General features: G+C 39.3%; 1 protein-coding gene across 8 annotated transcripts in view; it reads left to right on the top strand.

Annotated features, from left to right (window-relative positions):
- Positions 1–23,225, top strand: part of MLLT10 (MLLT10 histone lysine methyltransferase DOT1L cofactor) — a 229,093-nt gene that overhangs the window by 176,320 nt on the left and 29,548 nt on the right. For all 8 annotated transcript variants that reach the window (XM_075552468.1, XM_075552469.1, XM_075552470.1 and 5 more), the window contains one exon: positions 13,831–14,009. In XM_075552468.1, the coding sequence (XP_075408583.1) occupies positions 13,831–14,009 (179 nt within the window). The remainder of the gene's footprint in view (positions 1–13,830; positions 14,010–23,225) is intronic.

The following is a 23,225-nucleotide window of genomic DNA, read 5'->3' on the forward strand; positions in this document are numbered from 1 at the left end:
TCTAAGGATTATTTGCATTGTGAAAAAGATCTAGAGGTGTTGGTAAACTGTTGAAGAGTAGCACCACCCTTACCTGAGGTGTGAGGGAGTTGAGATAAATCAATGATTCTCATTTTCAAAAAGGACTTATAATTTTACGCTTTTCTGTCATGATAAGAAGGAAAAATACTCTTCTCTTAGTAAGCATATATATATATATATTTTTTAAAGTGTCATAAAATCAGAAAAGAAATTTTTGTTTTATTACATTTTTAGCAGTAGCTTGAGTTCCGGATAACAGTTTAACTGCAGTTTCACATTAAGTACATACCATGCAACACCAAAATAGAATTCAAATTTAGATATCAAAGCTCCTTAAATCAGATTCTCAAAAAGTATTTAAATAGCTATCGTTTTTTCTTTGTATAAATAAGACTTAGGGAACTAAAGTAATTGGATTGCAATCACAGTTGGGAGAGCTAGTATTTTATCCTATTTTCCTTATTCTAAAGTTTATTTTCTTTCCAGCATGCTTTTTCCAGCTAGCCTCTACTTTAAAAGTTAGAGTTTGTTCCATACATGGTTTGTTTTTTACACATCAAAATAGCACAGTAATCGTCATTCTACCTTTTAAAAAAAAATTACCGTATAAGATACTTCAAAATCCTTTTACCTTAGACTCCTCTTTCCCAGGTGTATCTGTTGAACCTACCCAAAACTTCAAATCACAGCGACTCTGTATCGTGTACAGTGTTTCTGAGGCTGTCAGCCTCGACAGGAGCAGATAGCCGTATCTTTCTCCCTCTGAGTGCTGCTTGGAGTTGAAGTGCCATCCTGTGGTTAGCTGCCCAATGCCCAGCCCACAGCATCACCAGGACGCCGTCTTTGGAATGTAGTAGTCCTTTATTTCATGTCCATTTTTATGCTGCCTAATGCTTTTCTCCTGTAGGAGCTTATGAATATTTCTTATTATAAGTCCTTGAAGGCAGATTTATGTTCACTGAGGTCTTCACAGCCCTTATTGGAATAAAAATGCATTTAATACTTGTTGAATAAGCTGTGGAATAAACAAAATTTCAGATACTTTTATATTTTTTCCTTTGCTGTGGATTATAAGGTTTATAAATATTCTCTTTAGGAACACTCTTCATTCTTGTCTGTTCTTCACAGCTAGGCTTCCTAAAAGAGTTATCATGTCACAATTTATTGCCACTCCCTTTTCTAGCCTTGTCTTAAATGGCTAGTTACCAACATTTGAAATTTTTCTTCAAAGATAAAACAGAAAAAATAAAAAGTATTTTAAAAAACCCAGAAAAAGTAAAAGAGACTATTTTAGAAATCCGTGAAAAGAATTTCAGTTTTATCTTTGTGGTCTGTTTTTCCTGTCTGCCCTGTAAATAGTAGTGCTCTTTAGGGTTCTGACATTGCTCCCCTTCTCTTGATCATGCTGAGAACTTTCCCTGACTATTTTCATAGTCCTCCTTTGGCTCTATTATCAGGAAATACAAATCATATACTTAGATGTTAATGATTTACAAGCTGGTAACATGAAGGTTTTAAAGGAGGTAAATGATATATAGTAAGGAAAATTAGGGACTCTTGTGGATTACAGAAATCTATGATGTTTAAACTTCATCAGACTGTTTCTAAGTCAGAACACAAAACCCAATGTTAATTTTTCAACAGAAGTGAGTTTAGACTTTTCAATGTGAAATTTCCAAATTTCTGAATGTGAGCTACTGTTAAAATTAAAACACTCTCCTGCAAGCCTAAGGAAACTTTTTTAAATGAAATTTTTAAATTGTAAATTAGGTGGGGTAATTTACATTTCAGATTATCAACTCTGTACCCAACATTTCAAAACACTCCTCAACACACATCCAAACCTTCACCACCCCAAATTTTTCTACTCTGTCTTATGGGCCTTCATCCTCCCCTTCAAGTCAATTCCTGCTGTCTTCCTGCCCCCTGCTACATCTTGTTACCCTGGCCCTCTGCACACCTTTGTCTTGGTTTTTATCTTTACAGTAGTGGTGTCATACAATAGTTTCCTTTTTATGATTGACTAACTTCATCAGTATAATGTTCTCCAGATCCAAACATATCATAAGGTGTTTTGTGGTTTCAACATTCTCTTTAGCACTGCATAATGTTTGCCCATGTTGTGTGTATACACTAAAGTTTCTTTAAAAAAGTCTACCCAGTCACATTGACATATAATTCATATGTCATATAGTTCAGTAGTTTAAACATATTAAACAGAGTTGTACTATCATCACTATAATCAATTTCAGAACATTTTCTTCTTCTTTGTACTTACTATGAGCTCACTACCCTCTCCCCCCGCCCTCATACAGAGAAAAATGTACAAAAACAAACACAATAACAACAAAATAAAATGTAGAAAAACCCCAGAAGATAATAAAAACATTTAAACTGGTTCAAAAGGAGAACACATAATAAAGTGTTAAATTTTAAGCTCACTGCATCTACACTTTCCGGTGCACTCTGACAACAAAGCTATTCACACCCCTGGTCAGTGGTCGGAGGGGATTCAGCAGAGCCTTAATCTTTTATTATTATTTTAAATAGTTTTATTACAGCTCATACAACTCTTATCACAATACACACATACATCAATGGTGTAAAGCACTTTGTACATTCATTGCCGTCATTCTTAAAACATCCGCTCTCTACCCAAGCCCCCGGCATCAGCTCCTCATTTTTTCCCCTCTCTCCCTCCACTGTGCCCCTCCCTCATGAGCCCTTGATAATTTACAAATTACTATTTTGTCATATCTTGCACTGTCCGACATCTCTCTTCACCCACTTTTCCATTGTCCATCCCCCAAGGGAGGAGGCTATTTCTAGATCCTTGTAATTGGTTCCCCCTTTACAACCCACCCTCCCAGTATCGCCACTCATACCACTGGTCCTAAAGGGATCATCCACCCTGGATTCCCTGTGTTTCTAGTTCCTATCTGTACCCAGTGTACATCCTCTGGTCTAGCCAAATTTGTAAGGTAGAATTGGGATCATGATAGTGGGCGGAGAGGAAGCATTTAGGAACTAGAGGAAAGTTGTATGTTTCATCGTTGCTACATTGCACCCTGACTGGCTCATCTCCTCCCCAAGACCCTTCTGTAAGGGGATGTTCAGTGACCTACAAATGGACTTTGGGTCTCCACTCTGCACCCCCCCCCCCCTCATTCAAAATTAATAATTTTTTGTTCTGATGATGTCTGATACCTGATCCCTTCGACACCTCATGATTTCACAGGCTGGTGTGCTTCTTCCATGTGGGCTTTGTTGCTTCTGAGCTAAATGGCCGCTTGGTCACCTTTGAGCTTTTAAGACCCCAGACGCTATATCTTTTGGTAGCCGGGCACCATCAGCTTTCTTCAGCACATTTGCTTATGCACCTGCTTTTCTTCAGTGATTGTGTTGGGAAGATTAGCATCATAGAATGCTAATTTAGACCAGGCTTACTGGTCTCAGGAGACTTGGAATCCCCAGACTGTGGCACTTAGCTACTCTTCACTCCAGAACTACTCACTCTTCTGACTCAGCTTTCAGCCAAAAAATTTATAGGTTTAGAGGGGATGATTAACATCTGAGAGGTATACAACACTCTTTAGAACAATCAACCATACAAAATCAAAAGGACAGGAAGGAAGGATGAATAATAATGGCAAAATATTGGGAGGGCAGAAGTGGGAAGAGTGCTAGTACATCTTGAGGACTGCAATCAATATATGAATTGTTGAATGGAAAACCAATTTACTCTCTGAAATTTTAAATCTTAATAAAAAGCTTTTTAAAAAGTGCCAATTTAATAGAACAAAGCATTCTTGCAATGAGGAAGTACTTGGGTGGAGGCCCGATGTCCATCCACTACCTTAATACTAAACCTATAAGTATATGCACATAGATCTATTTCCCCATCCTCAAAAATAAATGTATTTACATATGTACATGCCTTTATTTAGACCTCTATAAATGTCCTTTGCCTCCTAGCTCTTTCCTCTATTTCCCTTGACTTTTCAGAGGCTTTATCTTATGGAGACCCTGCAAATGGATTTTCACATCTATACCCTTCTATAAACTGGGTGCTTGGAATTTAAACTAATCCCGCTATCTCTTCTGGTTTTACATTTACAATAATAATCTGATCTTTTTAAAATCCTAAGATCACAAAGGCTGGTATGTTGCTTTTGTGTGGACTTGTCACTTCACTTTTTGATGGATGTTTGTTTTAAGATACACCTTTAACTCTAAACACTATTCTTCCTGATAGCTGGGTACCATCTGAATTTTTCACCACACCTTGTTATAAAACCAATATCTTCTATGATCTCTTAATGTGGACAGATAACAAGTTGGGCCAAGTCATAAGAACAAATCGTTCTTATTAGTGCTACAATTAAATGTGAGCTTAAAATCTGTGTATACATCTATGGTTTTATGTATGTCCCTAATCCACTTCAGAGACATCATTATCCTTCTATTGGGGAACATTGTAAATCATCACTGTGATACATAGAGTGACTCTATTGATCATACTCATTCACTCATTTCCACTTAGTCAGGGGTAGAACTGTGAGTTTCTGAGACTAACTTTATGGGAGTGAAAAGCATCATCTTTCTCTCAGAAAGCAGCTGGTGGTTTTGGACTGCTTACCTCGCGGTAAGCAGCCCAACATGTAACCACTAAGCCTCCAGGGCTCCATTAATCAATCGATAGTGTCATTAATTTAGCAAGTCTTAGAGAATGTTAAAGACTTTAGAAAAGGAAAGTATACACATACAGGATAGCCATTTATTTGTTTGTTTGTTTATTTTTAAACATTTTATTAGAGGCTCATACAACTCTTATCACAATCCATACATATACATACATCAGTTGTATAAAGCACATCTGTACATTCTTTGCCTTAATCATTTTCTTTTTTTAAAACATTTTATTAGGGGCTCATACAACTCTTATCACAATCCATACATATACATACATCAATTGTATAAAGCACATCCGTACATTCTTTGCCCTAATCATTTTCAAAGCATTTGCTCTCCACTTAAGCCCTTTGCATCAGGTCCTCCCCCCTTCCCGGCCCCCCACTCATGAGACCTTGATAATTTATAGATTGTTAGGTTTGTTTAAGGTCAAGTCCAGTTTGCTCCATGAGGTCTCCAAATAGAAGTCTTCTGTGGCCTATGAAGGACAATGTCGTGCCATCTCTAAAGGACAGTCTAAAATTTGGTTGTCTGCAGCCTGAGACCTGAGTCACTGAGGTCAAACTAGGTCAAAAGTGCCAAATCTGGAACATGATAATGGGCGTATCCTCCTCTTGGGTGTGTATATTATGTAACGTTAAGCATTTTTCCCAGTGGCATGTTACCCCACTTAACTTACCAGCAACAGTGGTAAAATCCCCATCTCAAAGATAGACACCCCTCCCATCCCACCCACCTCTGGACTTGGGCTTCCATTAAGGTTCACTGAGCAAGCACCCTAGTAAGGAGTGTTTATTGATTTTGGGTGACCATAAAACAGTATTACAGTGCAAGAATTGATTGGTTCTCTCCCCAAAGCTTGAGAAACTGACTCCAGTTGAGGTGTAGCTATCTCTGTGTAAGTAGTTATTAAGATGTACAAATAAGGGGGTGATATATGGATCCGTGAGCATTGGGCATGCACATTGCCTGAGAGATTGGTTTAAAACAGGAGTGTCAAACTGGCGATCCACACGGGCCACATGTGGCCCCAGAGGTAATTTTTTGTGGCCCATGATGCTCTGAAATAAAATGAAAGTAGAAAAAATTGTTATGAAGAAAATAGCGCTTAGGGGAGATGGAGGCAATACTGTACCACGATTCACTTGTAAACTCTGTAGCTACCGAAGACAAGTATGCACGTGGCCCGATGTCTTTCCTGGGAGCCTGTGGACGTGGATAAACGTGCTGACTCAGTTCCGGCGATGTTTGGAAGCGACACATCTGCCACTCTCAGTGTCCCGTCATGTAAACAGATCCCAGTAGCGACAAGGTTAAAAAGAGCGCTCTGCGTTGTGCTGTTAGGAATCACACCTAGCGGCAGCGCGAGTGAACAGTTTTAGAGGGACGCCATGACGATTGTGCATCACGCTGGTCAGCTGTCCCAACATTTTGTGCTTTTTATTAGTTTATTATATTTTCCGGTCACAACATAAGAGGTAAGTGAAAAACTAGTAGGACTGGCAAGTTCCGGGTGAAAAAGAATAAATTTAGTTTTAGAAATGTATTAAATAAAATAAATTTTTAAATAAAAGCAATTATAGTGTTTTAATTATTCTATCTATATTCATGAATTCTCACTTCAATATATAAATTTAACAAAATTTGTGAATGTGATGTGGCCCGCCTGAATCTTGCCTGTTGCACCAAATGACCCGCGTTTTTTTCAATACATTTTTTTAATTAAATCATTTTATTGGGACTCATACAACTCTTATCACAATCCATACATACATCAATTGAGCAAAGCACCCTTATACATTTGTTGCCCTCGTCAGTCTCAAAATTCGCCTTCCACTTGGGTTCCTGGAATCAGCTCAGTTCCCTTTTTTTCCTTCCCCCTTCTTCCCCGCTCCCCCCGGCACCCTTAATAGTGTATAAATAATTATTTTATCTTACACTGCCCGGCGTCTCCCCTCACCCACCTTCCATTGCCCATCTCCCTGAGAGGAGGTTACACATAGATCTCCAAGATCGGTTCTCCCTTTCTACACCCCCTTGCCTCCCGGTGTCGCCACTCTCACCGCTGGTCCTAAGGGCTTCATCCATCCTAGATTCCCTGTGTTTCCAGATCCCTACTGCACCGCTGTTCATCCTCTGGTCTAACCAGGTCCGCAAGGCAAGGTAGAATCGGGGTCATGATAATTGGGAAGGGAGGAAGCGTTCAAGAACTAGAGGAAGGTTTTGAGTTTCATTGTTGCTACACTGAACCCTGAGTGACTCATCTCCTCCCCCCTACCCCTCTGCAAGGGATGTCCAGCTGTCTACAGATGGTCATTGGATCCCCATCACGCACTCCCCCTCATTCACGGTGATGTGATCCTCTCCCCGCCCCCGTACCTTTGTTGTTTGAGACCTGGTCCCCTCCACCCATCACCATCTCCCATGTTGGTGTGCTGCTTCCATGTGGGCTTTGTTGCTTCTGCAGATGGCCCGCATTTTCATTGAGTTTGAGAGCCCTGGTTTAAGAAGAGAGATGACCTGAGGAGCAAATGTAGTTGTCTCTTACAGTATTCACCCTTCTGTGATTTGACTGACTTGCACTGCAATGCTGTGCAGGTCTATCCTTGGTATGAGGTGCTTTATGGTTTTATCACTGTTTTAAGAATGCATAGTATTCCATTGTGCATGTGTACCAGAGTTTCTTATCTATTTTTCTACTGATGGGCATTTAGGGTCTTTTCTTGATGTGTTTTCCAGAGCTCTCTTTGCTTGCATACAGAAATCTAATGGTTTCTGTTTGTTAATGTTGGTGTGCTTCTACTTTACAATCCCTCAATTGTTAGGAGAATCTTTGCAATATTCTGTATACAAAATCATGTCATTTGCAAATAGTTTTACTTCTCCTTTACCCAGTTATATTCCCTTGATTTCCTTTTATTGTCTTATGATTCTGGCTACGATTTCCACCAAGATGTTGAATAAGAGTGGTAATAGGTGCATGCTTGTGTGGCTCTCATTCTTAGGGAAAATGTTTTCAGTTTTTCTCTGAATGGGATATTGGCCTATGGTTTATCATATATGATCTTCATTATGTTGACGAATTTTCCTTCATATTTTACTGAGTTTTTATTTTTCAGAAATGAGTATTGGGGGAGGGGATAGTGGGGAGGGAAGGGGGAAATTGAGCAGCTAATACCAAGGGCTCAACTAGAGAGCAAATGTGTTGAGAATGATGAGGGCAACAAATGTGCAAATGTCCTTGACACGCAATGGAGGTATATATGGATTGCAATGAGTTGTATGAGCCCCCTATAAAATGATTAAAAATAAATAAAATATAATACTGATAAATTTTTTTAATGAAAAAAGAAATGAGTGTTGGATACTGTAATCTGCTGACATGATCAGATGTCTAGGTGATTTCGAACTGTTGACCTTGTGGCAAAACCACTGTGCCACCAGGGCTGATCATGTGGTTCTTATTCTTTGTTTTGTTGATGTTGTGGATCATCACTTTGGTTTTCCCCCCAATGTTGAACCATTGTCATATCCCGGGTATGAATTCTACTTGATCATGATGAATCTTTTTTTTTTTTTTTTTAGGTAGATTCTTGGATTCTATTGGCCAGGACTTGGTTGAGAATTTTTGCATCTTTTTTAATGAGGGATATTGGTGTGTAGTTGTCCCTCGTTGGGGGGGTCTTTGCCTATTCTTTGTATCAGTTGTGCTCACTTTACAGAATGAGTTTAGGGGTTTGCTGTCTTTTTTATCTTCTGGAATAGTTTGTGTAGTCAATGGCAGTTCTTCACTGAGTACTTGTTAAAAAGTTGTGAGGCCATCTGGTTTTGAGTTTTTCTTGTTTCGAAGTTACTTGATTTTTGTCTCTTTTGTTATAGGTCTGTTGAAGTTGTCTACCTTGATCTGTGTTAATTTGGTTTGGTGGTATAGTTCTAGGCATTTGTCCATTTCTTCAAGGATATCAAACATGTTAGAGTACAGTCATTTGTAGTAAAGGGTGGTTCTTTTGGATGTGTGTTGATGTTGCCCTTGGAGTCCTAATTCTAAAACTTTGCATCTTCTCTTTTACTTTGTTACATTTGCCACCTGTTGGTCAATTTTGTTAATCCATTCAAAGAACTAAGTTCTTGTCTGATTGATTTCCCCCCTCCCATTTTTTTTCTGTTTTTCCAGTTTATTTCTTTCTGCTATAATCCTTAGGATTTGTTTGCTCTTATTATTAGCAGGTGTGTGTTGTCCGTCTTTCAGCTTGCGGAAGGTATTATATTAATATTGATTTTGGTGTATCAAAGTTTCTCTCCCCACCCCACCCCCTTTTTAAATAAATCATTTTACACCTTTTAGAGCAATCCATACATCAGCTGTATCTAGCATATTTGTACATATGTTGCCATCATATTCAAAACATTTTCGTTCTACTCAATGTTTCTTTATCCATTCTTCTACTGTTGGGCATTTCGGCTGTTTACAACTTTTTGCTATTGTGAGCAGTACTTAAATGAACCCAGAGAGCATATGTCTCTTCATGTTACGGCTTATACTTTTCTATTTTTTTACAAGCTACGGCTTATACTTCATTAGGGTATATGTTCAGGCGAGGTAAGACTGCCACGTATGGAATTTCCATTTTCTTAAGGGAGTGCCATATTACTTTACATAATGGTTACGTATTTACAGCGTCACCCACAGTTTGTGATCGTTTCTATCTCATATTGCATCCTCTCCAGCCTCCTTTCCTGCCCTTTTTTTCCCCCTTCACATTGGGGTCTTCATTGTCATTGTACGGTAGCATCTCATTCTGATTTGCATCTCCTGGATAACTGACGATCATAAACATTTGGAGCAAGCTCTTTTTGAGTTTTCAAGTTTATTTTATGCCTCCAGTTCCCAGGTTTGTATCTCAAGAGCTGCTTAAATTTTTTTTTAAATCTAAACTTAAGCTCATTTTATTGTGTTCTAGAGTTCATAAGAGTTCTATGACCTACAGGTATCTCAGAGTGCTTGATGATCAACCTGAACCTTAAACTTGGATTAAGCAATGATTTAAGTTATAGAATAAGACAGCTGTCAGTTTGAGTCCTGGTTTTGCCACCTAATAAGTATACAAGCAAGCTGCTTAATTTCTTTAAACTTCTCTTTGCTCAAGCAAGGGCACTTCACAAAATGCACGGAAAAATGGAATTAAAAGATAATAGGATTTTTCCATAAATTTTTGAAACCCCCTCATGAAAATGAAAGCAATATAATTGGGCTATTGTGCTAGTGGTTACCTGCGCATAGTAAGGAGTAAAGCATTGGTTGCTCTCAGTACATATTCCTGTTTCAGTGAACATTACCACTTCCGATTATTGTTCTTTTTTTTTTTTCCTTTTTTTAAAAAATTTATTTTAACAATTTATTGGGGCTCATACAATTCTTTTCACAGTTCATACATATACATACATCAATTGTATAAAGCACATCTGTACAGTCTTTGCCCTAATCATTTTTTTCTCTTTTCTTCTTTTACATTTTATTAGGGACTCATACAACTCTTTTTTTATTTTTTTTATTTTTGATGCTTTCTGTGTCACTTTACACTTTGCACATAGAATCTTTTAATATTTCAACTACAAGTTTGGATTTTCGCTTCAATTACTTTAGTTTGATATATAATGAGCATCTTATTCTCATTTTGTTTTCAACCTCCAGGCCTTTGCACATCTCATAATGTTTTGATTTGTCTTTCCTAGCTGCCTTTTGAAATGTTTGGCCTAACTCTCTTACTTCATCATTTTCCCCATTTGCTTTTGATTCTCTACATTCAACAGCATGTTCCTGAGTCTCTCCTGATACCCATGTTGTTCTTTTATTTTCTTTCCTATCTTTTTAATGAACTTTTGATTTCTTCATGCATGATATTCTTTTTCTTTAATTTTAACAATTTATTGGGGCTCATACAATTCTTTTCACAGTTCATATATATACATACATCAATTGTATAAAGCACATCTGTACAGTCTTTGCCCTAATCATTTTTTTCTCTTTTCTTCTTTTACATTTTATTAGGGACTCATACAACTCTTACCACAATCCATACATATACATACATCAATTGTATAAAGCACATCCATACATTCCCTGCCCCAATCATTCTCAAGGCATTTGCTCTCCACTTAAGCCCCTTGCATCAGGTCCTCTTTTTTTTTCCCCCTCCCTCCCCATTTTCCCCTCCCTCATGTGCCCTTGGTAATTTATACATCGTTATTTTGTCATATCTTGCCCTATCCGGAGTCTCCCTTCCCCCCTTCTCTGCTGTCCCTCTCCCAGGGAAGAGGTCACATGTGGATCCTTGTAATCAGTTCCCCCTTTCCAACCCACTCACCCTCCACTCTCCCAGCATCGTCCCTCACACCCTTGGTCCTGAAGGTATCATCCACCCTGGATTCCCTGTACCTCCAACCCTCATATGCACCAGTGTACAGCCTCTGTCCTATCCAGCCCTGCAAGGTAGATTTCGGATCATGGTAGTTGGGGGGGAGGAAGCATCCAGGATCTGGGGGAAAGCTGTGTTCTTCATCAATACTACCTCACACCCTAATTAACCCATCTCCTCTCTTAAACCCCTCTATGAGGGGATCTCCATTGGTCGACACTTGGGCCTTGGGTCTCCACTCTGCACTTCCCCCTTCATTTAATATGATATATATATATACATATATATACATACATATATACAGATACACATATATACACATACATACACACACATATCTTTTTTTTTTTTGCACGATGCCTTATACCTGGTCCCTTGGGCACCTCGTGATCGCACTGGCCGGTGTGCTTCTTCCCATGTGGGCTTATTTGCTTCTGAGCTAGATGGCCGCTTGTTCACCTTCAAGCCTTTAAGACCCCAGACACTATCTCTTTTGATAGCCGGGCACCATCAGCTTTCTTCACCACATTTACTTGTTCACCCACTTTGGCTCCAGCCGTTGTGTCGGGAGAGTGAGCATCATAGAGTTCCAATTTAATAAAAGAAGGTATTCATGCATTGAGGGAGTGTTTGAGTAGAGGCCCAAGGTCCTTCCGCCACCTTAATACTTGACCTATAAATATAGACACATAGATCTATTTCCCCATCCTCCTATATATATTTGCATGTACATGTCTTTGTCTAGACCTCCATGAATGCCCTTTGACTCCTAGCTCTTTCCTCCATCTCCCTTGACTTTCCTCCTGCCCTACTACCATGCTTCATCGCCACCTGGGCTAGAGTATACCTCTTCTCTAAGCAACCTTACCCTTGATCATTTCCCACCATGCCTGCCACTCCCCCTTCTCTACCATTTGGGGTCCCATGTTTTTCCCTTGTCCCTGGGTTTGTTAACACCACTTCCTTACCCCCCCTACCCCCCCACCCCAAGTCCCCCCAGAACTGTCGGTCCCGTTGTTTTTCCTCCAGATAGTTCATCCAGCCTGTCCTATTCAGACAGACCTGTGGAGTCACTAACATGCACCCAAACTAGACAGAGGAAAACAAAGCAACAGTATACAACCAGACAACAAAACAACAAAAACAAACCACTGACAAAGAACAGAACAAAACAGTTCACAAGAGAAAAGCTTGTAGTTAGTTCAGGGATCGTTTGCTGGCCCTTAGGAGCGTTTTCCAGTCCTGTCTGTTGGGGCAACACGCCCTGGCCCCAAAGTCTACTTTCAGCATTCCCTGGGGACCTTGCCACTCCTTTCCCTTGCTGTTCTGCTGCACTCCCCCAGTGATTTGCCTCGGTGTGGTGGGATCAGGTCAGGTGCAATTCCCACACTGTGTCTCCGGTGCTGTCACCTGTATCGCCCTTAGTCACTGAGGGGCATCATTTCTCATAGTGGGACCAGCCATGTTCTCTCTGTGGACTGGCTGCTCTACTCAGGAGCACAGCCGATTATTGTTCTTTAAGAGCAGTTTTAGACACTTGTATCTTTTTAATCTTCAGATTAGTCACTTTTTGTACTATCAGTCCCCTTTTGCATATCAGTCCCCTTTTGTAATATCTCTTTACTACCGTGCTCTTAGTTTAATCCCTCTTTTGGGCTCTTTAGTGTTAAGGCTATAGCCTCTTAACAGTTTTCCAGCCTGTGTTTAAGTCCTCTTTCCAAACTATTCTCTGCCTGTTACCAGCGATTTATGTCTTGCTTAAACGTCACTTTTACCAGCAAGCTTCTGCTTATCATCCTTCAGTGGCTCCCCTTTGTTTTTGAACCACAGACCTTGAAGTTGGCAGCCCAGTGTGTAATCACTTTGCCACCAGGGCTCCAGTTTTTAAACTTTTGACATGTGTTCTTCTTGATTTAGTTTCCATTTGATTTTTTAACAAATTTCTTAAGTCTTTGTATTGTAAGCTTAAGTTTCATTGAAGTTACCAGTTCTTAGTGTTTACCCTGCTACTTTACTTGTTGCATGTCTTTTTCCAAACCACCCATCACCTCCTTTTGCAGTGCTTTAGCAATTAGCTTTAAAGCTACCACCTTTCCAGTAGTTTTCTTTTACTCCAATCCCAGGTCTAGGTTGTTTGGTTCCAACTCTTTACGATCCCTTGTATAAGATAGGGAAATAGACTGCTTGGTGCAGTGCCTTTCTCCCGGCCATAGCCACTGTATCATCCCGTCTTGGGAGGGGAGGGTCTTCTTTTCTTCTTCCGTTTTGGAGGGAGGGGGTAGGAGTCTCTCTCCTTTCCACTGACCCTCTCTCTAGTCACCAAGCTTGTGGTTTCTAATTACTGTGTATTTTACTATATTAAAATGAGTCAGATTCTTTCAGGGTATGTACATATTTTAATGAAAGTGTAGGTTTTATTACCAACTATGAGACTCATACTTGGAGATAGATGGGAAGAAATGTGTATATTTTAATTCCTAGGATTAAAATATTGTATGTGACATATTTCAGGAGAAAGACAAGGCTTTCTTATCCCCTGTAAAGAGTGACAGTCTCAGAAACCCATGGAGGCAGTTCTACCCTGTCCTATGGGGTCAGTAAGAGTTGGAATCCGTTGATTGCAATGAGTTCGGTTTCGTAAGTTTTAATGTATTTGACTACTAGGTTTCGAAATAATTAAATGCAACTTCTTTTCTTGCAGGTATTTATAACAACAATGATGTAGCAGTTTCATTTCCAAATGTAGTATCTGGCTCAGGATCGAGTACTCCTGTCTCCAGTTCTCATTTACCTCAGCAACCTCCTGGTCCTTTGCAGCAAGTAGGAGCTCTTTCTCCCTTAGCCACATCATCTGCAACGACTGCTGTTGCTACAACTCAGGTAAGTGATGGTGAACTGTCGCTGTGTAGGTGGTTTTATTTTATTTAATTTTGGTTGTTGGGAATATACACAACAAAAACATTTCAGCTTTATACACATACAGTTCCATTAAATTGATTGTGTGTCATCTTTTGTTGAATAAATCATTTTATTGGGGGCGCATACAACTCTTTTTACAATCCATCCATCCATCCATCCATCCATTGTGTTAAGCACATTTCCATACATACATACATCCATTGTGTTAAGCACGTTTGTACATTTGTTGCCATCATCATTCTCAAAACATTTTCTTTCTACTTGAGCCCTTGGTATCAGCTCCTCATTTTCCCCCCTCCCTCACGAACCCTTGATAATTTGTAGATTATTTATTATTTTTCCATGTCTTACACTGTCCGATGTCTCGCTTCACCCACTTTTCTGTTGTCCGCCTCCCAGGGAGGAGAGGAGGTTATATGTAGATCCTTGTGATAGGTTCACCCTTCTCCCCCACCCTCCCCTTCCCCTCCTGGTATCTCTACTCTTATTATTGGTCGTAGGGCTTACCTGTCCTGGATTCCCTGTGTTTGCAGCTCTGATTTGTACCAGTGTACATCCTCTGGTTTAGCTGGTTTTGTCAGGTAGAATTGGCATCATGATAGTGGGGAGGGTAAGCATTAGAACTAGAGGAAGATGTATCTTAACTTGGTGCTTTGCTGCACCCTGACTGGCTCATCTCCTCCCCGCAACCCTTCTGTAAGGCCAAGTCCAGTTGCCTACAGATGGGCTTTGGGTCTCCACTCCACATCCCCCCTCATTCTTTGATGCCAGATACCTGATCCCTTTGACACCTCGGGATCACGCAGACTGGTGTGCTTCTTCCATGTGGGCTTTGTTGCTTCTTAGCTAGTGTCATCTTTTTTTTTTTTTGGTAATCATTTTATTGGGGGCTCATACAACTCTTATCACAATCCATACATACATCAATTGTGTAAAACCATCTTTATTTCTTAAAGTAAGTTTGGTTAGAAGAAAAACAAGTGACACAGGACTTTCTATAGGGATTTATAAAACATCTCAGTTTGTATATAGTTGCTATTATAAATAACAGACATTTTTTCATGATAGCTAAGAGCGATAGAGGCACCAAGTAGGTACATTTGCATAATTGAGCCAAAGTTTCTAATTTTGGTATAGAGTAGTAAGGAGTGGGTGAAGGGGGAGAGGGGTCACTTGTACATACTCTTTCCTTACAAACAAGGATTCAACAAAATTGAGCCAGGTTCTTAAGTTTTAAAATTATACAAATAATATATGAATATCAGCTGTATTGACTAAAAATTATGAGAGAATTTATAACGATATATTTCCTTAAATACTACACTAATATCCTCCTACTGGGGAAGAATGTTTGTAAATATTAGCAGATATGTAGATTATATAGAATTTGCCATGGTTACCCCTTCACTACGAATTTAAGACTTCGTAGGTGATCTAGTCTACCAAAAATTCAACCAAACCCACTGTACATCAAGAAAACATCCCGACCCATTGCTCCCCAAGCCCACAAGTACATCATTAATCCATATGTCTGACACCAATCCACAAAGTCCTCCTCCATCTCACAAAACACACGCAATGAAGCTCACTGCAGGAGGAAAGCTGAATCAGTGAGCGTGTAAGCATCTCAGCGCTGGCAGGGGTCTCCACATATCTGCTCCAGCACCCAGGGCTGCATTGGGGTAGGTCCATGCATGTGGCTTCTCCTTCTGGATGTCGTGCAGGAAGTGAGCCTTGCCAGCTGAAGCAGGGAACTGGCTAAGGCAGCTGCACCCCAGTCCAACCATCAGAAAGCAAGAAACCTGAGAACTAGAAAGGTGTGGCTCACCGAGCCATTTATCTCTCTGCCCTTCAGTGAACCCCACATGTTTATTCGCCAGTTTCGCACAATAAACTACCTACCTCAATAGTTTTCTGAGACTGCAAATCTTCAGGGGGCAGGTAACCATATCTCGCTCCCTCGGAGTAGCTGGTAGGGCTGAACTGCTGAGTATGTGATTAGCATGCTGGTGAAATACCTCAAAAGCTGCATCTGACAGACCTCTGACCTTAGTAGGGGCAAGGAGAGTCCAACCGTACACCTGCCTAAGGCTGTTTGCCACAATGCAGAGACCAGATACTCCTCCATCCGTCTCCTTTCTTTATTCTTTTCTATTCTGTTCCTCCCAGGACACTCTTGCTTTACAATAATTCGTTTTTTAAAGGTTACACAGAGTTCACAGCGAATACTCACGATTCTGGGTGAAGTTTACAGGTGACCATAACTCAGGATCAGAAAACCTTAAGGACACAGTGTTTGATCCACAGCAGCACATCTTCTTAGCCAGCAGCCAAATTTCAACTCTTCAGCTTCTCAGCCTCACAATCTTGATCCTTTTTCTGTGCACTGCCTCATGGCGTCATCAATGTTCCTCTGCTCTTGTCTCTTGGTTTCAGTTGTTGCAGATACTGGTATCTCTAGTGCCTCTGTCATATCAGGCAGGGAGCTTGCATGTGTTCCTCTGGTGGCTGTTCTTTCTTGATGGTCATGGGCTGCGTCCTCTGCTTCTGAGATACCTGTTTACTGCTGGAGGAATGACATCACTGACCATTCCCTCTTTTAGTGTTTTGCACACGCATGGTTCTACCCTTTCACTTGGTGGAAGTTGCATGGTGTTGTTTGGTCGACTCATAGCGATCCCATAGACTACAGAATGAAACACCGCCCTATCCATTGCTATCCTCACAATTGTTCCCTGTGTTTGAGCTCATTGTTGCAACCATTTATCACTCTTTCTTGTTAAGGGGCTTCCTTTTCTGGCTGTCCCTTTACCAAGCATTATGCCCCCTTTTAGGGACTGATCTCTCCTGATAACATGTCAAAAGTACATGAGCTTCTGAAGGGATCAGTTATCAGGCATCAAAGAACCAAAAATCATATCATTGGGTGCACACTTCCATGATAGGATCGCTGGAGACAAATGGGTGCATAAGCAAATGTGGCGAAGAAAGCTGATGGTGCCCGGCTATCAAAAGAGATAGTGTCTGGGGTCTTAAAGGCTTGAAGGTGAACAAGCGGCCATCTAGCTCAGAAGCAACAAAGCCCCACATGGAAGAAGCACACCGGCCTGTGCAATCACGAGGTGTCGAAGGGATCCAGGTATAAGGCATCATCGGGAAAAAAAAAAATCTTACCATAGTGAATGAAGGGCGAAGTGTAGAGTGGAGACCCAAAGCCCATTTGTCGGCCACTGGGAATCCCCTCACAGAGGGGTCTAGGGGAGGAGATGAGTCAGTCAGGGTGCAATGTAGCACCCATGAAGAATAAAGCTTTCCTCCAGTTCCTAAATGCTTCCTCCCCTCTCCACCCCCCATTACCATAATCTGAATTCTACCTTGCAAGTCTGGATAGAGCAGAGAATGTACACTGGTGTAGATGGGAGCTGGAGGCAAAGGGAATCCAGGGCGGATGATACCTTCAGAACCAGGGGTGTGAGGGCCAATACTGGGAGGGTAGAGGGTGAGTGGGTTGGTAAGAGGGAACCGATTACAAGGATCTACATGTGACCTCCTCCCTAGGGGACAGACAGCAGAAAAGGGGGTAAAGGGAGACGCCAGACAGGGCAAGATATGACAAAATAATAATTTATAAATTATCAAGGGCTCATGAGGGAAGCGGGCAGGGAGGGGAAAAAAAGAGGACTTGATGCAAAGGGCTTAAGTAGAGAGCAAATGCTTTGAAAATGATGAGGGCAAAGAATTTACAGATGTGCTTTATACAATTGATGTATGTATGGATTGTGATAAGAGTTGTATGAATCCCTAATGAAATGTTTTTTTAAAAAAAAAGAAAGGGGGAAAAAAGTACATGATCATCTGGCTTTACTTATCCTGAGATAGAGCTATCTAAGACGTGGATAAAGAAGAGCCCTGTATTTAAGCAGTTTTACTCACCACACAACCCAACACACCATCCACTGTGTCACCAGGGCAGGCTCCTTTGACCTAATCTTCAGAAATGTGTTAGAAGCAATAATCACATCTGAAAAAAATTATAATCTTCAGTTTTATAAAGAAGACAGTAAATGAGTAGAGCTATAGGTGCGCATATATCCGTCTTCCGTTGTCTACTTCCCCATACATTGTAAATTTAGATTCAGAATATGCATTCAAATACATATTTTAAATTAATTTGTACTTAAATTTTTTTTCATTTTTTCCAGGCTCTAGTAGTGAGGCTCTCAAGAGTTTAGGAAAATGAATATAACAGTGACAAATAGCTAATCGTTCATAGTAGTTATTATCAAGTTTCCCTAAAACTTTTGTGTTTCTAATTCCCATTGGATAGACCTGTGTGCGTGTGTGTGCATACTGTGTTTATTATGCTTCACTGTACTTCATGTCCCATGTAGTTGAAGTCTGTGGCAATGCTGCTTAGAGCCCATCTATTGGCATCATGTTTTGTACAGCGTGTGGTCACTAATGGGACTTTGTGCCATTTTGGTTATTTGCACAATATTACAAAATTTTTTGTAATGTTTTATTGTACTCATAATAAACTGTCGTCTATTTATATGCACATAATTTTTGTATACACTGGGAAGCAAAATTTGATGTTACTCACTGTAATAATGCTTGCTTAATTGTGATGATCTGGAGCCAATCCGAGATCTATGGTTGTGTATATGTTTTTCTCAGTATTCTGGAAACTGTACCTCAAAGCATAGCATTAGGTCATTCCACCCCCCCACCCCCATCCCCAATGAGGTGGTTTTCAAACTGTGTGAATGATGTAGTAAAAGCAGTCAATGAAAAAAAAATACAGTCAACGATCATAATTAAGCCAAGAATTAGAATGATGAACACAGAAAATTAATGGTATAATTAGTAGTATACTCTTTAAAAGTGAAAATTAGCTATTTGGTGAAACTAACTGCTAAAGACAAGTTTGGGAGAGTTTTTGTTTCCTCATTTTACTAGAAAAGTGAGGTCGTCATTATAATAGGCCTGCTGTTAAAGAAGGTGAAAGGATAAATGAGAAAATGACTCTCATAAATAGTTTTATCTCTTTTAATTAAGTGTAACCATATGCTGTTGATAACTTTATATTCTTGGACAAAGTTTCACATTAACATTTTCAAATGTGTATTTTTTCTTTTCTTTTTTTTTAACAGTCTGTTTTAATTACACTCTGCTTAATTCTCAGCTGAATTAAGCAAAATTCGCTCATTTCTTCTCATTCATTATGTTTGTAGGTTTTAAGGGTTGGCATTGGTGGGGTGTGTGCTGGAAATGTGGTGGAGAGAAATTTATAGCCAGAGGGAAAATTCCATTTAACATGTGACTCAACTGAAGAACAAAGAAATCATAGTTGCAAGTAATCCAGGATTCAGTCCAATTAAAATCTTTACTGTTTATCCCCCACCATGTTTCAGTAAGATGGGTCTCTTATAAATGAGATCCTCAAGTTAGACCCAAGTGCTACATGCTGAGACAACTACATCCATGTTTCTGTCTAGCAGTTAATGCTTTCTGCCTTGAAGCGGAAGCTTATTTAGCCTTCCTTATCTGATGCTGCTGTAGCAACCATCAGTCTCCAGGCAACTGAGGCACGTTAACCTCTCAGTTGAACTGACTGCAGAGCTAGCTACTTCAATTTATCTGCCTAAGAGAATAGTAATGGTGGTGAACATGGAAAATGTGAAAATTTCTAGGCAGTGTGCAAGGGAAAGGACACAAAAATGTGTAGATTAAATGGAATGTGTAGGACTTTTAAAATTGGGGTGGATTTGTTCAGTCTTTTCAGTATGGCAAAGTTTAAAACTGGTATAACTTTCACATAGAACCTGCTCCTTTTCAAACAGTGCAAATTCATTGTAGTTAGATTTTAGCCCCTTTATTTAGGGTTTCTTTATGGATCATGAATTTAAGATGAGGGTAATGCCAACATGTAAGTTAAAAGTTCTTTTGTAATTATTTAAAATCCATCACACTAGTAAATACTTTAATATTGATCAGAGTAAGAATGTTAATTTTGATTAATATTTTATTTCCTTGACTCTCATGCTTTTTCCTGCTTGTCCCCCAAAAAGTTTAGTAAGAGTAGTAATGGTTAGTCATTGGCATGGTGCCAACAGAGTACAACTCCAGAGGTTATTCCTGATCTCATTGGCCTTGGCTTTATATAAGATAGGCCTCTTGTCCGGCTTATTTGCTGTCTTGAGAATTGTTCTCTGGATATTGATCAGAGAGGTAAGATGGAATACCTAATGAAATTGATAATGCAAAATTACTTGATTTGTACTTTTAATATGGTGGGGGGGGACTTATTTGAGAAGTGAAATAACAGTGTTAAGGTTTATTTTATTGAAAGATTATTTTATTGGGGGCTCTTACAGCTCTTTAAAACAATCCATCCATCAGTTGTCTCAGGCATATTTGTAATATGGTGCCATCATTCTTTTCTAGACATTAACTTTCTATTGAGCCCCTGGTATATCTATCGTTCCTCTTTTTGTTCCTTCCTTTGCCCCTGTCAAACTTCTATAAAACCTACATGATAATCCCAGTTACATTTTCTTCAATGTTAAATACCTTTGATGCTTTTGTGTGATTGTTCCTTCACAGTATTTAATTTACAAAACCTGTTTTATATATTAGATGATTGGTAATATAGTTACAATAATAATTCCACGGCATTATTACAAGATAGAGCTACTGTCTGTGTGATTTCTAATGATGTGCTTTGCCCTTTTGCCATGAGTAGAAGTATACATACATTAGTTTCTGTAGGTGTGCTATTTATTTTTCATTTTTCCTTTCAAATCCCACAGTGTTTCCCAATTCTGCATTGATTCTGCTATGTCTGAGGAAAGATACAAAAGCTTTCATTTGAAGAATGATTTTTTTTTTAATTGAAGAATGTAAGATGGAATGTAATGAAAAATAATTGCCTTCCATGATAGCCTACATTTTTGGGTTTTCCTTCTAGTACATTCTTCGTGTAGATAACCATATTTACTTAGAAGTTTGCACAGTGTGACTATTTAGGTTTAAGAATCATTTAATTGATTTATAACTCCCAATATTTATTTGACAATAAAAATAGATATCAGTATATTTAAGGTGTACAATTTAGTAAGTAAGGTTTTATAGATTTCTGTGAGACTGTAATCGACTTTGAACGTTTTTCATAGATGCAGCTGTTGGTATCAGATGATGTCCAGTAACAACCCTTGCTGGAGCCTGCAGTGGCTTAGTGGGTTGTGAGCTGGGCTGCTAATGGTAATTAAACAACCGCCCCCTAGAGAAAGACGAGACTTTACAGTCTCAAAGATTGACATTCGCTGTGAGTCAATGGCAGGATTTAGGTTCGTTAATGACAATTTCATTCTGTTGGAAAAATGGTTACATTTTCCAGGTAGACTTAACTCAGCGTTGGAGGTTATCCATGTGTATATGTGATCAGGATAATAATTTTGTAGGGGCTAATAAGGAAGTTAGCGTTATTAGTAAAAGAACTATATACGTGATTTGTATTTATTGAATGGTGATAAAGTAATAGCAAAGGGTACACATGTCTAGCAAGTAAGAGAATTAAGTTTAGAATCGAAGCATTCTGACACTTAAGCCAACTCTCTAGTTTGCTAACTGTGAAAGTGAACTCCCACTTGTATGGCCTTTATTTTAAGAGGTATCTTTTTGAAAAAAAGCATTTTTTAGGAATTTTACTCTACCTGCAGTTGTTAGAGCCTTGGAGCTGGTAATGTGTCACAATGCAAACCAGCAGGAATGGAAGCTAAAGCTCGGGTTCTAGGAGTCACACTGCCGGCACTATTAGGACTTGGATGAGTCTTTAATTTTGGGGAGGCTCCATTTGTTCATGTGTAAAATATGGATACTTTAAATATCTGTCGTACCTAATACAGTTAGGTTATGAAGTTAAAATGAAATTATACACCTTGCAGGCCATAAAGTAATAGTTGTTAACAGTGATACTACAAAATATCCTAGGATACAGTTGCAGAAAAAGTCTGATTATTTGTGAGGAAATAAATCGAAGTATTTCCTGTTCTAAAAATAGCATTACATTTTTCAGATACAGGACATCGTTCGTTGGTGGTATGCCATAAATGAGGTTTGGTCGTTTTAGGTTCAGCAGTGATCTAAGGACTCGTCCAGTTCTAATTATTTTTTTAGTAGCTTCCTTAATGCCCTAAGGACTTCATTTTTTCCCCAAAAGATAAATATTTCTACATAGATGTTAACTGATTGCGAATCTACTTAGACTTGTTTGGTTCTATCCAGTCTGGTTGCCCAATCATGAGTGTTCCGTGATGGTTTAACTGCGCTTTAATCCCTCCCACTACTTTATGGAAACTCAATTGTGGCACATTTCAGCATTAGCTGAACAATGGTTTTGAATATGTTAAGCTCCTAACAATTAGGGAGCAGTTTAGGGCATTGAATAATGTGGAATGATGCAATTGAACCTGACAGCTTCCACAGTCAGGCTACTCATGGGACCTGAAAGTTGTTCACACTTGGTTTCATCTCTCATCACACGCTGCGTATTAAAGCCTTACTGGTGGTTGCTGGCACGGAAATGGCCTCTGTTATCAGACTATGTTTCATAGTGTAAAGTTTGAGTCTGGTTAGGGAAATAAGGTGGAACTTTTTGTTATTTTGTTGGCTTGAGTAATGTTCATTCATATTTTCCCTGGAAACTTTTCTAGGCACACAAATTATGTTTGCAAATTAAGCATATCTATAAATTATCATGAGAAATCTTGGAATCCTTATGTTTATAATGTTACTATATCATGTATTATTAACTTTATAGATGAAAATATTGCCACCGTTACTGCTAGTGAATTAATGGTAAAGAGAAACGATCATGGCTTATGAATATACTTTAAGAAATAACAGCAAAACTTTGAATGCCAGCACTTGTCAGCCTTTGGGCTAAGATCAAGTACAGGAATGTCTATCATATACCAAACCGTTTTCTAAGCCCCGTCACATATATGAAGAGAACACTTTAATTCTTTTACTATTCTACCCCTGAGGTAGATTCTCTCAGTATCTCCATTTTATAGATGGAATTGGATGTCGGAGAATTTTAATAATCTGTCCAAGGTGATGCAGCATGGTTTGAAGCAGAGACATCGATAATAATCAAGATTTTTTAAATAAATC

The sequence above is a fragment of the Tenrec ecaudatus genome, chromosome 6 (genome assembly GCF_050624435.1).
Source record: "Tenrec ecaudatus isolate mTenEca1 chromosome 6, mTenEca1.hap1, whole genome shotgun sequence".
Lineage (NCBI taxonomy): Eukaryota > Metazoa > Chordata > Mammalia > Afrosoricida > Tenrecidae > Tenrec > Tenrec ecaudatus.